The following is a 12,926-nucleotide window of genomic DNA, read 5'->3' as shown; positions in this document are numbered from 1 at the left end:
TTTTGACGATTTACATATCACAAATTAATCCAAACTACTACATTTCCATTTTTGGAAGCCTTTACAAAGTGGAACCGTAACTCCGATTGACCTGACATTTTGCACACTTATTCGGGTGGACCTACTCTACATATTATCTCCTTGAACCCCAAAGCTCCGCCAACTTCATTTTTTAAATTAGCATAATGTTAAAAACAGTGAAATATTACCTTAAATTTCAATTTCTTGTTTTTCAACGCCAAACTTAGTATACAGCATTGGTGGATGGTCAGACACATTACCGTAGAACATGATTATGTTCAGTTGATAAATATGCCCGTCATTAATCTAAACCTGTTTTAAAAAAGGCGGGGCTTAGAAAGAAATGCTCATAACTGTTTAGGGTTAGTATACGGTTAGTATATTAGAATAACTTATAATCACAACGGGAACAGTTTGCAGAGCTGTGCTTCGTTGACATAAGTCCAGCCATACGTCACGCCTCTTTTAAACATCACTGTTGGCTGAAATCGTCTCCGGAGAATACATCAGTGTACCCTCGGTTATAGCTCCTCCAGAGAGACTCCTCTCTCCTCTCTCCTTTACATCTTTGTACCCTCGGTTATAGCTCCTCCAGAGAGACTCCTCTCTCCTCTAAATCAGTGTATCCTGAGTTACGGCACCTCCAGACAGCCTCCTCGAAAATCAATCCTCGACGAGCCTTTAGAGACATTTGTTTTCCTTCGAGACGGCGCGCCAACATCCGTTTCCGGGTCGCTGCCAGAGGACCTGGGAGTCTTGGACGCGAAAATTAGAGAAATGAAAACGGCTAATTTCCGAGGAATCGTGTGCGTCTGCTTGACGCCGTGACGACCGGCTGCCCTCCCCGACAGGCGCATGGACGCGAAGGCCCGCTCATCACTGCGCGCACATGTGCGACCGCAGTTTTAACTTGTATTTGTTGTTTGTTTTGTCAGTAACTTAGTTAAAATCTTATCAAATTGAATTTTTAGAAACAAAGAATTCTGTTAACTTCAGCTTAAATTGAAGCACTGTTTTTGCTGCAACACAATCACACATTATCATAGTCTTTATTCAGAGGGGGGCCACAGGGGGTCGAGCTCAGTGTAACAGGGCCACTGGCCCCTGTAGGCCCCCTCTAGAATCGCCTATATTGAGGTATGATCAGAAAATCAACAGATAAGATAGATAGCTAATACTGCAGTTTGTGAGCTGCAATTCCCCAGTTTAAGGATGAAAACAGATTATAGACTTTCAGAAATATTCAAGTTTTTTTTATTATCACAATTGATAAATATTCATCAGAAAATATTCTCTCTGCAGCTGCCATCCGACAATATAAGAAGCAGCCTTGACATGTACATATTGATTTTATCTTTCCTCAGACTTTCATCTGTCAAATGAATTCAGTAGCTGTTGCATCCACAGCATTTTCTTATTTTATGTTGGCATTTTTATAATAGGAAAGAAAATCCAAAGTGCTGCTTGGGTAAACCTCTCTGAGGAAAAAGGAAATTAAGTGATGTGAAAGGAAATGAAATACTGCTGATTAAAGCTCCGATTGCTGCATCCCATTTCTCCTCTTCAGATATCTACAGTGTATTATCTGTATTGAAAATATGAAAGGGGCACAAAGCTCACGCCATGATTTTACAGTATGTCTCTGTTTAAGGGAGAAAGAGAGAGAAAGGCACAAAGCAAACTGAATGTATGGCTGATGGTTGAAACTTATTTTTTATTGCATACCTAATTGGCCTAAGTGGCGGCCATGATTAGAGCTTTCGTATTCTCTTGATTATAGGAAAGAAGCTTCAATTATTCCTGTATTATCTATTTTAGGATACACTTGACCATCCTTTAAGAAAGGAAAGGAGAAAATGCTGTGTTCCAACACATTGATCGGGACAGGCTAAGAGGCAGGAGACACATCTCCAAGCAGTGGACCAATCACAACAGAGCCTATTCAACCAATCAGAGCGGACTTGGATCTGGTTTCATATCTTACCTTAGTCATTATATATGTTTTAATTCACTATGTTAAACCAAATGCTGAAATATCAACGTAACACTAATTACTGTAAAATGATCAAATAGTTAGTTTTAGGGTGTTGGGTGTTTTTTTTTATATTTGACCTTTTTGAATGGTGATATGCACAGTATATGTGTAGGCCTCAGTAGTAATGCATATATTGTAAAAAGCATTATTTCTTAAAATAGCTTCGTACTATCCTATTAATTGGGATTCATGTCGATTAACACAAGTGGACAGGATGGGGAGGGAGAGCACAGGCAACCATTACGTTTCACTTCGCTTCTTTATTTCAATTCAAACCTTGTTAATTAATACATTTATAATAAGTGTTGTCCACGTTTATAAAGCCTGCATAGAAACCACGATAAGAATGCACACGGACAAGAATCTAGATGCACTTTAGTAGTCCACATACGGAACATTTTATTTTATTCACAGTAAACGTAAATCCATTACATCTGTTGGCGCATTACATCACCCATTGTAAGTGAGCTCCAGTTCTCTCAGCACAGAAGCCTTGAAGGCCCATCCACACTACAGCTTCAAAAAAAGCTTGGAGCTGGGTGTGTCTGAAGCTTGGGGATTTTATTCGAGCACCGCGATCAACAACCAATCACATGAATCTCCCGCCCCCGGCATACAAAGCAAAAAACCCGATATATGCGAGCAATATATATATATATTAGGGATGTAACGATACCAAAAACTCACGGTACGGTAATACCGCGATAACAAGTCCACGGTACGATATTTATCGAGATATATTGAAGGAAAAAAAAATTCTAAAAAAAAATACAAATTTTTTTTTTTTACTCCAAAATGTTTTCTTTATTAAATAATAAATCTGATTTGTACAGCATTTAGTATAGTAGTACATTTAAATTGTCAAAACAGTAACAGACTGGAACAAGAACAAGTACTACCAAACAAAAGTATGCATTTTCTTTGTGCAAATAAACAAGAACATTCAATAATCAGACCCTGCAATAAAATAGATTTGAAGTAACTCAACTCAAACTCTCTCTCACTCACTCATCAGACAGGTTTCTTTTCAGGAAGATGAGCATGTCAACATTTCCAGGTAGAAGCTGGGATCTTTGGGCGTTTACAATATCCCCTGCTGTGGAAAAAACTCTCTCACTCGGCACTGATGTGGCTGGGACAGAGAGATATGCTTTGGCCATGGGGGACAGCAGTGGGTAACACTTTGCATTGTCTCTCCACCACTTGAGAGGACAGTCAGAGAGTAAAATAGAGGTCGCTTTGCGGTACAAGTCAATTTCAGCCTGGATACCAGTGTTGTGCTGTGCGACGTGCACTTCTTCACTGAAAGACTCCCCAAGGAGATCTTCGAGTGCTGTCTTTTTGGAAGGAGGAGATTGTTCCTCAGCGTCATGTGCTCTTTCCCCTTCTGTTTCACTAGGGTTCTATGCAAGCAAGCAGAGGTAGAAAAAAAACGTCTTATCTTTCTTTTCACAAAAACAACAGAGGCAAACCCACCTTACGTTATCTGAAAAAGTTACACAGACACAAAAAGAATATTTAAATATGTACCTGGTTCTGCATCTGTGTGGCTTTCAACTTCAGCCTGTCGAAAACGTCCTCCCTCTGACTGTCATTTAGCTGGTGCAAGCTCCGGAACCGGGGGTCCAACGCAGTGCTCTCTTGCAGAAACTTGTTTTGCTCCCCTTGGTATCTGTCTGTAAAGTCCTTCAGTATGGCTCTCTTCATTTGGGCGATGGTGGAGGAGTCCTCATCGCACTGTGCCATGCTTTGCTCTATCATGTGCTTGAGGGGCACAATGAGAGAGACTGTAGGTCGAGACTCATCGCACAGCACGGTGGTTGCTTTTTTCAGCGGTGAGAGAAGCCGAACCATGTCCTCGGCGTCCGTGATGTCAGCTGGTTCAAGAGTGTCTATCTCGCGTGCGTTGCGCCTGACTTCAGCACTGAGTAGCGTTGCAGCGATAGCTTGTTGTTGCTCCAGGTAGCGCTCGAGCATGTCAAGCGAGCTGTTCCATCTTGTGACCACATCCATGATGAGTTTATGCGCAGGCAGGTTTAACATTCCCTGTTTGGTGGCCAGCACAGCTGTGGCAGTTGAACTGCGGTGAAAAAACGCAGCTACACGCCTCACTCTACCAAGCAGACGACTTGCCCGGTTTACGTTCAAACCCGCTTTTGAAGCGAGGTTTAAAGTGTGTGCAAAACACTTTATGTGTGGGGAAAGACCGGCCTCTCTCACCGCTACATCCATATTCCTTGCGTTGTCTGTTACGACAGCAATGCCTTGATTATTGTCGAGTCCCCACTCCAAAACAGCAGATTTTAACACCGTAGCAATGTTTAGTCCAGTGTGTGATGTGAAAAGAGGCCGCGTCTGTAAAACAAAACTTTTAATTTCCCATTCGCTGGTCATAACATGAGCCGTGACTGTAATATAGCTCTGCGTAGCTCGTGAAGTCCACCCATCTGTTGTTATTGAGATGCACTCTGCTTCTTTGAGGCTCTGTGTCACTTTAGCTTTTGTCTCTTGGTACAGAGCGGGTAGCACTGTTCGACTAAAGTATGGCCGTGATGGAATGGCATACTTGGGCTCCAGCGTGTTTACTAACCTCCGAAATCCACTGTTGTCGACCACAGAAAACGGCCTTAAGTCTTTGGCCATGTACTCGCCGATGCACCTTGTTATTTCCTGAGCTCTTGGACTGTTAGGGGGAAGTGGCGCTCCAAATATTTCTGTCAGAGTCAGTTGGCCTGGCTTAGGCATTTTCCTCACAGTAGGTTGTTGTGTTCGGAGCTTTTCTGGGTGGTGATGTGACAAATGACTTCTCATGTTCGATGTGTTTCCCGAATTGTAGGCGACCGTCGCCCGGCAGGATTTGCAAATAGTTTGGCGTTTGTTAGTTTGCTTTTCACCTTTGTCATTTCTTGAAACGGGAAAACCAAAATGCTGCCACACAACAGCTTTAAAAGTCGATGGAGCATCCTCAATTTCACAATTTCTATTTAGTTGGTCAGCACGTTCGTCTACTCCATTCGCCATTTTCTCGTTGGGTCTGAGTGTGAGGGCGGGCTTGCACGCAAAGGATGATGGGAGTATTCTTGATTAGTATTATGGCGTCCTCTGCTGTTCAAACAAAAACATTACAGTTTTTATTTACAGGGCGAGATATAAATGAATGAACGGTAATATCGCGGTAGATCTTTTCAGTCTCACGACGGTATTGAGCCGTTTCATTACCGCGATACCGCGGTATTCGGTATATCGTTACATCCCTAATATATATACATATAAACTCCCCAAACCGGCGAAAACCTACCAGTTTCACCCACTGTCTCTGCCACCTTCCTCCATGCCTGGTTCCTCAGGTTTGTATCCCGGTAAATAGTTCTGGTCGTAAAGAACCGGGTGTTTTGATACCGTAATTTCTCGTTTGGAATATGAGGAAATTAACTGCGGTCTGGCTCTCCCAGCTTGCACGCGGTTTGATTGGCTAGCGCTTGAACTGTCAGATTTGCATAAACGGGATTTGATTGGCTGACGCTGGCTACTCCGACGTCTCCGGCTGCAGACGGACCGCTATGCTACCCACAATTCAGTTCGGTGAAAAGCGAGGCAACGTGACGTCACCCCATTCAAAGTTAAGGGGCAGACGCGTTGGAAACCGTTTTTGAAGCTGTCGAAGCTGTAGTGTGGACGGGCCGTTACTCCGACTGAATTCCCCTTCACATCCTTCCTTAACACCATGACATTTTCCCCTGAGGTTTAGGAAAGGTAGTTGGGGAAAAGACATACAGTAGGACCTGATTTTTTGCTACTATTTGACCACAGCCAGGGTCACACAAGGAGAAAGTAAATTAAGTTCAAGGTGAAACAGGGAGGATAATAAGAGGGAGGCAGAATACAGAGAGAAACATGGCTGTCAGCTTGTTTCCTGCTACACTGGAGATTAAACAGCATTCAGTACGCCATCAAACACTTACAACTAACAGCACACACACACACACACACACACACACACACACACACACACACACACACACACACACACACACACACACACACACACACACACACACACACACACACACACACACACACACACACACACACACACACACACACACACACACACACACACACACACACACACACACACACACACACACAAAAACACAAAATCTCCTTGACACTGGGGTCCATCTGCTGAGCTGATAAGGAGGAATAAAAGAAGATGAATGGCACATCTCTGCCAGCACACACGTGAAGGTATTCATTCTTTCAGCATGCATCAACAACACACACATACATCAATGTGTAACACGTCCGCAGTCCTTACCCCTCTTGCTGTCTTTTATAAACATATTGACAGAGACATGTCAATATAAGGCATGTTTTCTGTGAGCAGAGGACACATTTTTGATACTAAATATCTTGTTTAAAATAGCCCTCCAAGCCATGGCTATATAAAGAATGCCGGCTAAATGTTATGTAATGTAAATGTAAATGCTAATGTGTTCTTGTTCTTTCCTTCCTCTACTCCTTGTATAAAAGACCCAGCACTTGTGCATATATTATTCTATAGCGTCATGAGTAATTGCCAAAGATGCATCCCACTTCAACTGATTTTGTACGATGCAAATGAAAGCTGAGAGGGAATCAATCATCAACACACCGAACATCACAGCGAGTTCCAGCTCTGACACACTATGGTGGAAGAGGGTGTGACTGTGACAATAAATAAAGAGCCTAAAGGTAAATGCATTTTCATCGATTGGAAACAACCATAATGGTGATTTAATTTATTCCGTAAAGATAAATGTAACTCGTATTTTCCACATTGATTTCTTTCTGATGTTGAATCAAATGTATTGCAGCACAACAGTGTTTTTCACACCAGACTTTGATACATTTAGACGGCAGTAACCTGAAATCAGGGTCGGGAGGGTTTAAAAATGCATGTAAACGTTTAAAAAATGTAATCAGCCACCAAGATATTTTAGATTAAAAATGTGTAATTTAAAGGAAAACCTGCCTTTCATTCAGCATATTCAGGCAGTAGCCTACATCCAACAATTAAACACATGTGCACATACTACAGTTTGAAAAAGCAGAAATAGAATCTGAGCTGACAGAAAATATTCCATTTTAGTTTAGTTTACACAGTAAAGCTCATCTTCTTATATTCACATATCCTAAGAGACTTGCAGCTATAATTGCTGCAACATGTGGCTCTACCAAATATTGACTTTAGGGGGGGTGAATAGTTATGTATACAAAAATAAGTTTTGCATTTTCAAAGTTTTAGGCGTGTTGTGTACATCAAATAATACAAACTAAATGAAATATTTGAATGCAATAAAACAAGAACAATACCAAGGGGGGTGAATACTTTTAAAAGACACTGTACAGTATTACAGTATGTAACGATGAGAGGTAACGTTAGAGTTCATGAGAGGTTAAAGAGTTCAGTTTATGAGCAGATGGAGGTAGAGTAAGAACTGAATGCTGCAGAGTACCAACCACTGTGTTCCATTTCACCCTCAGTGGGTACAGTTGCCCATAGCCTCCATTCCATTTCCCTGTAGAGCCACTGAATACACACACTCACAAACACTTCATTATTTCTCTCACAGCTTTGCAGGCCATGAGAAATTCTCAATTTCCTAACCATGACCCAGAAACACACGCATTCTCTCCTGCTGTTTCTCACACACACACCCACCCACCCCCACCCACCCACCCACCCACCCACCCACACACACACACACACACACACACACACACACACACACACACACACACACACACACACACACACACACACACACACACACACACACACACACACACACACACACACACACACACACACACACACACACACACACACACACATATATATATATAAAGGCAGGCCCCAGCCCTGGCTTTCACACAAAGCCCTGCCCGACACACACACATTATGTCTGTTCAGTACACACTTCCGCTGATTCCGCAGGTCATTCTGTTCCGACTGAGCTGGATTTACATGCTGGCCAAGCTCAAATCACTTATCTTGGCACAGAGCGGTAATTTGCTCTTTAGTTTATCTTTGCATCAATTTCCAGTTTTCATTTTGGATCACGATGTTATGCAAGTTAATGATGTGAGGGCATCTTTGTCTGGTGCAGTGGGACTCAGCTGTCTATATACATGTGTTAAACAGGGAAATCGAGCTCCGTTGCCACAAGCAAAAGCTTCACTTATGTCACTTATACTCTTTTGCCACTGAAATGAGTTCCGGTCTAGTTCCGTGCTGGTGCTAGTTTCCAGTTTGCTTTTCCACCAACTACAGCCCTGTACGAGCTACGTCATCGTAGATAACAACAAGGGTGGACCGCGTCAGAGCTGTGCTCATGCTGCTCTTATTCACACCATGCCAGATTGAATATCGAGCAGTGGCTCAGTCAGTAGGGGCTTGGACTGTGAGCCGTAGGGTCGCCGGTTCAAGTCCCCAAACAGGCCTAAATATGGAGTGTGGACTGCTACTTGGAGAGGTCCCAGTTCACCTCCTGGGCCCTGCCTTGGTGCCCTTGAGCAAGGCACCGGACATCCCGCTTCCCCCCTCACTCCCATTGCTCCCCGGGCGCTGTACAATAGCTGCCCACTGCTCCTAGACTCCTGGTACTAGGATGGGTTAAAAGCAGAGAACAAATACGTACTCTGCATATGTGACCACTTCATGCAGATCAAGATCCCTCCACTTCGCGTTGGGATCCTGATCTGCCTGTCGGGTGTTCTTTTCCCCATAATGACCGCCTCACTGCACATTATCCCGCTTATTACATGGCAACAGACACAACAAAGTAACGATATGACTCCCAATATTAATTGAAATGCTTTTTAAAATTTTTTTTATTGATTTAAAAAATGGTTGGATGTATTGATTTAAATTGACATGCATCCGCTAAGAAAAATAGTCCGTTGTTACCGTTTGAAAAACGTAGCAACGGCAGGAAGGTGGAGCTTTTTGATTACAGATTTGAAAACATCGTTGCTTGCTTTAAAAGTAGCACAATTTAGACCCTCCAGAAAAACGCGGGCAAAAATCCTTGATTATGCGGGCTAAAATCCTTGATTATGCGATAAGAATAACCATTTTTTTAAATATTGGGCTGTCTTATTTATTCTCTCTCACACACAACCTGCCACTAACGTTAAACCCCTTTACTATTCAATTAAACACATTCAATGTTTATTTATTGTAAAAGCAGTTGGGCTATTTTAATCTCACACACCCCCCCCCCCCCCCCCCACACACACACACACACACTTCTCCGCCTCATTCTGTTTTCATTTACTCGTTCGTTATCTGACCAGCTTCAATCTTGTAGGCTACTCACTTCGTTTCTTGTAGCCCTCGAAAGGGTTTTGGAGGTTAATCCCTCGGTGAACGTGAGTTGAATGGCTTTCTTGTCCGCAGCAGCAGAAAGCATTTTCGAATGTTTGAATGAATCAAAGTGGGTCGCCACCGTCGATTTTCTCTTATGCTCCAACACACAGTTGCAGGGGGTGCAGAATAGTTTCCCCCCACTTTTTGCCCGGTCTTTAGTACGAGTTAACTTTTTTTTCTTCTCAACTTTGTGTGGAAAAATGCGGGGATTATGCGGTCTTTTGATAAATATGCGGTGTTTTAAAAATCTGCGCCATTTTGCTGATTATGCGGTGAATTCTGCGATCGCAGAATCGCGTTTTTCTGGAGGGTCTAACAATTCATTATGTCAAACCTTGGAAAGTATCTAGATATCCCTGCCCTAACTGAATATGTTTTGCCGTTTGATGTCTATGTCTGGAACGCTGCGTAAAAAGGGGGGTTTCTGCCCCGTTACTTCTCCGCTGTTTTCTTGTCGCTCTTGTCTTGACAGTTCGAAATGCTTTTCAGCCAAACTGTATACAGTTAAATCGAACAGACTTCTTTGTGCAGATGTGAACGTCCTTAACAACGGTCAATAAGTGCTTGACAGCGGTCTGTCTGTTCTGGATTAACAAGTGTCACGTGTTCTGAATTGACCAATCAGAATAGAGTATTCAACTAAGCCATGTAATAAAGAGGGTTTCATCCCTCCAAATTCTTCTATCAAAAATAATTTAAGTTTTTTTTTCCGAATGACTTCTCCAACTTTATACTGTTCACCAGAATGACGAAGTACATTGCCATTATGATTCAGCACCATTTGCAGACTGCTGGAGAGCTACCCCGCTTGTTATCCACAAGCATTTAGCATGAGGTTTGCTACTGACAGCAGCAAATGGAAAATAGTGATTGACTTTGTGACTGTACCACAAGCAACGTCTCCGATGCGTCCCTATAAATTAATCCTTTTGTTCAGCTTTAATGCGCAATGGTTGGGAACATAGTCGCAGAAACAGTTGATCTCGTGTTACATGGTTGATGTTAGCAAAGCCATGAAGCCAGTCTGACTTATCATTAACAAGATTTAGAGCCAACTTAATCAATTATACTTGTAATAAGAATGGATTAGATACTACAGTATATAAAACCCCAGGTCACGGAACATTAACAGGGTTTATGTGTGGCATAATAATTATTCACCATAAATTATTTGAATCATTGAATCAATGTAGCTTATGCAATATTCTACCGGCGTCTTTTCACTATGATCTAACTTCTGATATTATGATATGACATCTTGTTCAGCATATGTATGACCAGGGGCGCCGCCAGGGATTTTGGGCCCCATGAAAAGATATCACATTGGGCCCCACCACCACCAGGCCCGGGCCACTCCAACCAAGCACAATGTTGTAACCACACCTCCAGAACCCAACCGACTCATTTATGCTTTAAATAACTACCTGCACAGGCTTGCATCTATCTTGTAGTCCAATACTAACTACACAATATTTACTGACACTGAGCGGTGAACATATAACACTGTGCAGACGTGCAACATTCTACTGCAGTAGAATTCACTATTTTATAAAACTAACATTCCTGACAATAGACCTCAATAGTCATCTTTTATGGTGTACATGCCTTTTTGAATGGAACATTCAAAAATCAAAATAAATATAACTTAAATATACATGACCTCTTAAATAAAAATAAAGTGAACATTAACACCAATATTATCATTTATAAAATGCTATAACAAAAAAAAAAAACATACTGTAAGCAGCAGATTTTTAAATTAAATATACATACCAACTACAAAATATATGTATTAAAGTGTAAACGGACAACAAAACGGAAATGGAAATGAAAAGGCCTGATGGGGGTGCTAAATCAGAGCCTATTACCTGTTCTCAGTCTTTTTCTCATCATGCATCTTCTGTGTAGAGATCCAATATCGTTACCCTTGCCCTTTAACAGTTATTACGAGCCCTGGCTCAGCCTTACTCACCAAGAGCCCAGCGCCTAGCCTTCTTACAGGCAAAGTCACTGATCAAGTCCTTGAAGTCCAGCTTTCTAGCCAATTGGATTTCAATGGACAGTATGGCAAGACTGCAAAGCCTTATGGGGGGGTCAGTGCTGCGGAGCCGAAAGATGGATCTGTTGGTCCTGGCACCAGGGGGAGGGACAAGTTGACAACTGATTTAGTATGAATAGCTGCTAAAAATGTACCTGCATTTATTAAACGTCAGCTAAAAGAGGAGTGAAATGAAAAACCTCAAATTTTCTGTGAAGATATTAACAGTACTTAAAGGTGGGGTAGGTAATTTTGAAGAAACCAGCTCGAGGGCGCTAGAATTTGAAAATACACAACCGGAAAAAATCTGCCACTTCCTTACAGAGCCCCTCCTCCAACACAAATGAACGCGCACATCACCAATGAGGGCACGAGATAAGTTTGTGCACAGATGGAAGGCTGACAGGCAGGTAGGCCATTCAGTTATTTTAGCCGAGCCGGCTGTGCTTTTTACAGCGCCACGGCTTCCAAAGATGTTAAGAGCATTCCATGCAATATAACAAAAAGTGTATCTCGAGCCGGTCTCTCAAACTTACCTACCCCACCTTTAATGTCAGCAAAACATTACAATTATTATTTACAATGGACTACGTTTAGCTAACAGACTAATTTCCACCACTCATGGACCACACCCACCTTTTCTTTTGAAAAACTGGGTGACATACTGTCGCCCTTTAGACCCTCTCTCTTGTCTTTCTCTCCTTTCTTTTCTTTCTTGAAAGCCTGACTTTGTTAGTCGTTGAGACATCGTACACACGTAAGTACTAGAATATTCCTCACAAGCTCTCACTAGTCTCTCTGCTAGAAAGGGCCGGTGCTGCACAGCGTTTGGAGGGAGGACCAAACCATTACATGTAAATAGAGGGGGGTGTTCGATGCTTTGGATAATTAACTTTTGGAAGAAAATAAGTAAAATGAATCATAAGTTTAGTGAGTACATCATCAATATAACGTTATATTAATGTTAATTATTGATTATTGATGAAAGGTTACTTAAACATTTTTTCTTAATGTTCTAACATTTTTTGGGGCCCCTGTCAGTCAGTCAGGCCCTTAGAATCATCCTAACTTTTCACCCCCTTACGGCGCCCCTGTGTATGACTACACCCGATAGCCAGCATTAAAAAACGGCTTGTTTTCAAAACGGGCAATATAGCGTACAGTTGGGCATTCAAAATATGGTAAAAATGATTAAAGGAAACACGAAAAACGATATAGTATGCTATATGTATGTCTCCATTTTCGGCTCTACTGCTTGTGTGTCTGTATCAGGTTAATCTCACCCCAGCTTGCGATATAACCTAAAGAGCTTTTAAAAGGGGTATGAGTGATGTTACAGTTTTTTTTAAACAGATAACTTCTTTAATTCAGATGCAGTTCCATTTACACTATCCAACATAAACTTCTAGATTATATCA

At 41.9% G+C, this 12,926-nt stretch overlaps 2 protein-coding genes across 5 annotated transcripts in view; both read right to left on the bottom strand.

Annotated features, from left to right (window-relative positions):
* Positions 1-12,926, bottom strand: part of LOC307045374 (stromal membrane-associated protein 1-like) — a 204,905-nt gene that overhangs the window by 70,146 nt on the left and 121,833 nt on the right. The window lies entirely within an intron of this gene.
* Positions 1,046-7,750, bottom strand: LOC307045369 (E3 SUMO-protein ligase ZBED1-like). Its single transcript, XM_079690991.1, has 2 exons — positions 3,587-7,750; positions 1,046-3,459 (listed from the first exon to the last, which is right to left on the bottom strand). The coding sequence occupies exons 1-2, from the start codon at positions 5,075-5,077 to the stop codon at positions 3,061-3,063; spliced, it is 1,890 nt and encodes a 629-aa protein (XP_079547117.1). The 5' UTR covers positions 5,078-7,750; the 3' UTR covers positions 1,046-3,060.

Source organism: Notothenia rossii (genome assembly GCF_949606895.1).
Source record: "Notothenia rossii genome assembly, chromosome: 6".
Classification (NCBI taxonomy): Eukaryota; Metazoa; Chordata; class Actinopteri; order Perciformes; family Nototheniidae; genus Notothenia; species Notothenia rossii.
Note: the sequence above shows the minus strand (reverse complement) of the source record. Positions and strands in the feature narration are given on the sequence as shown.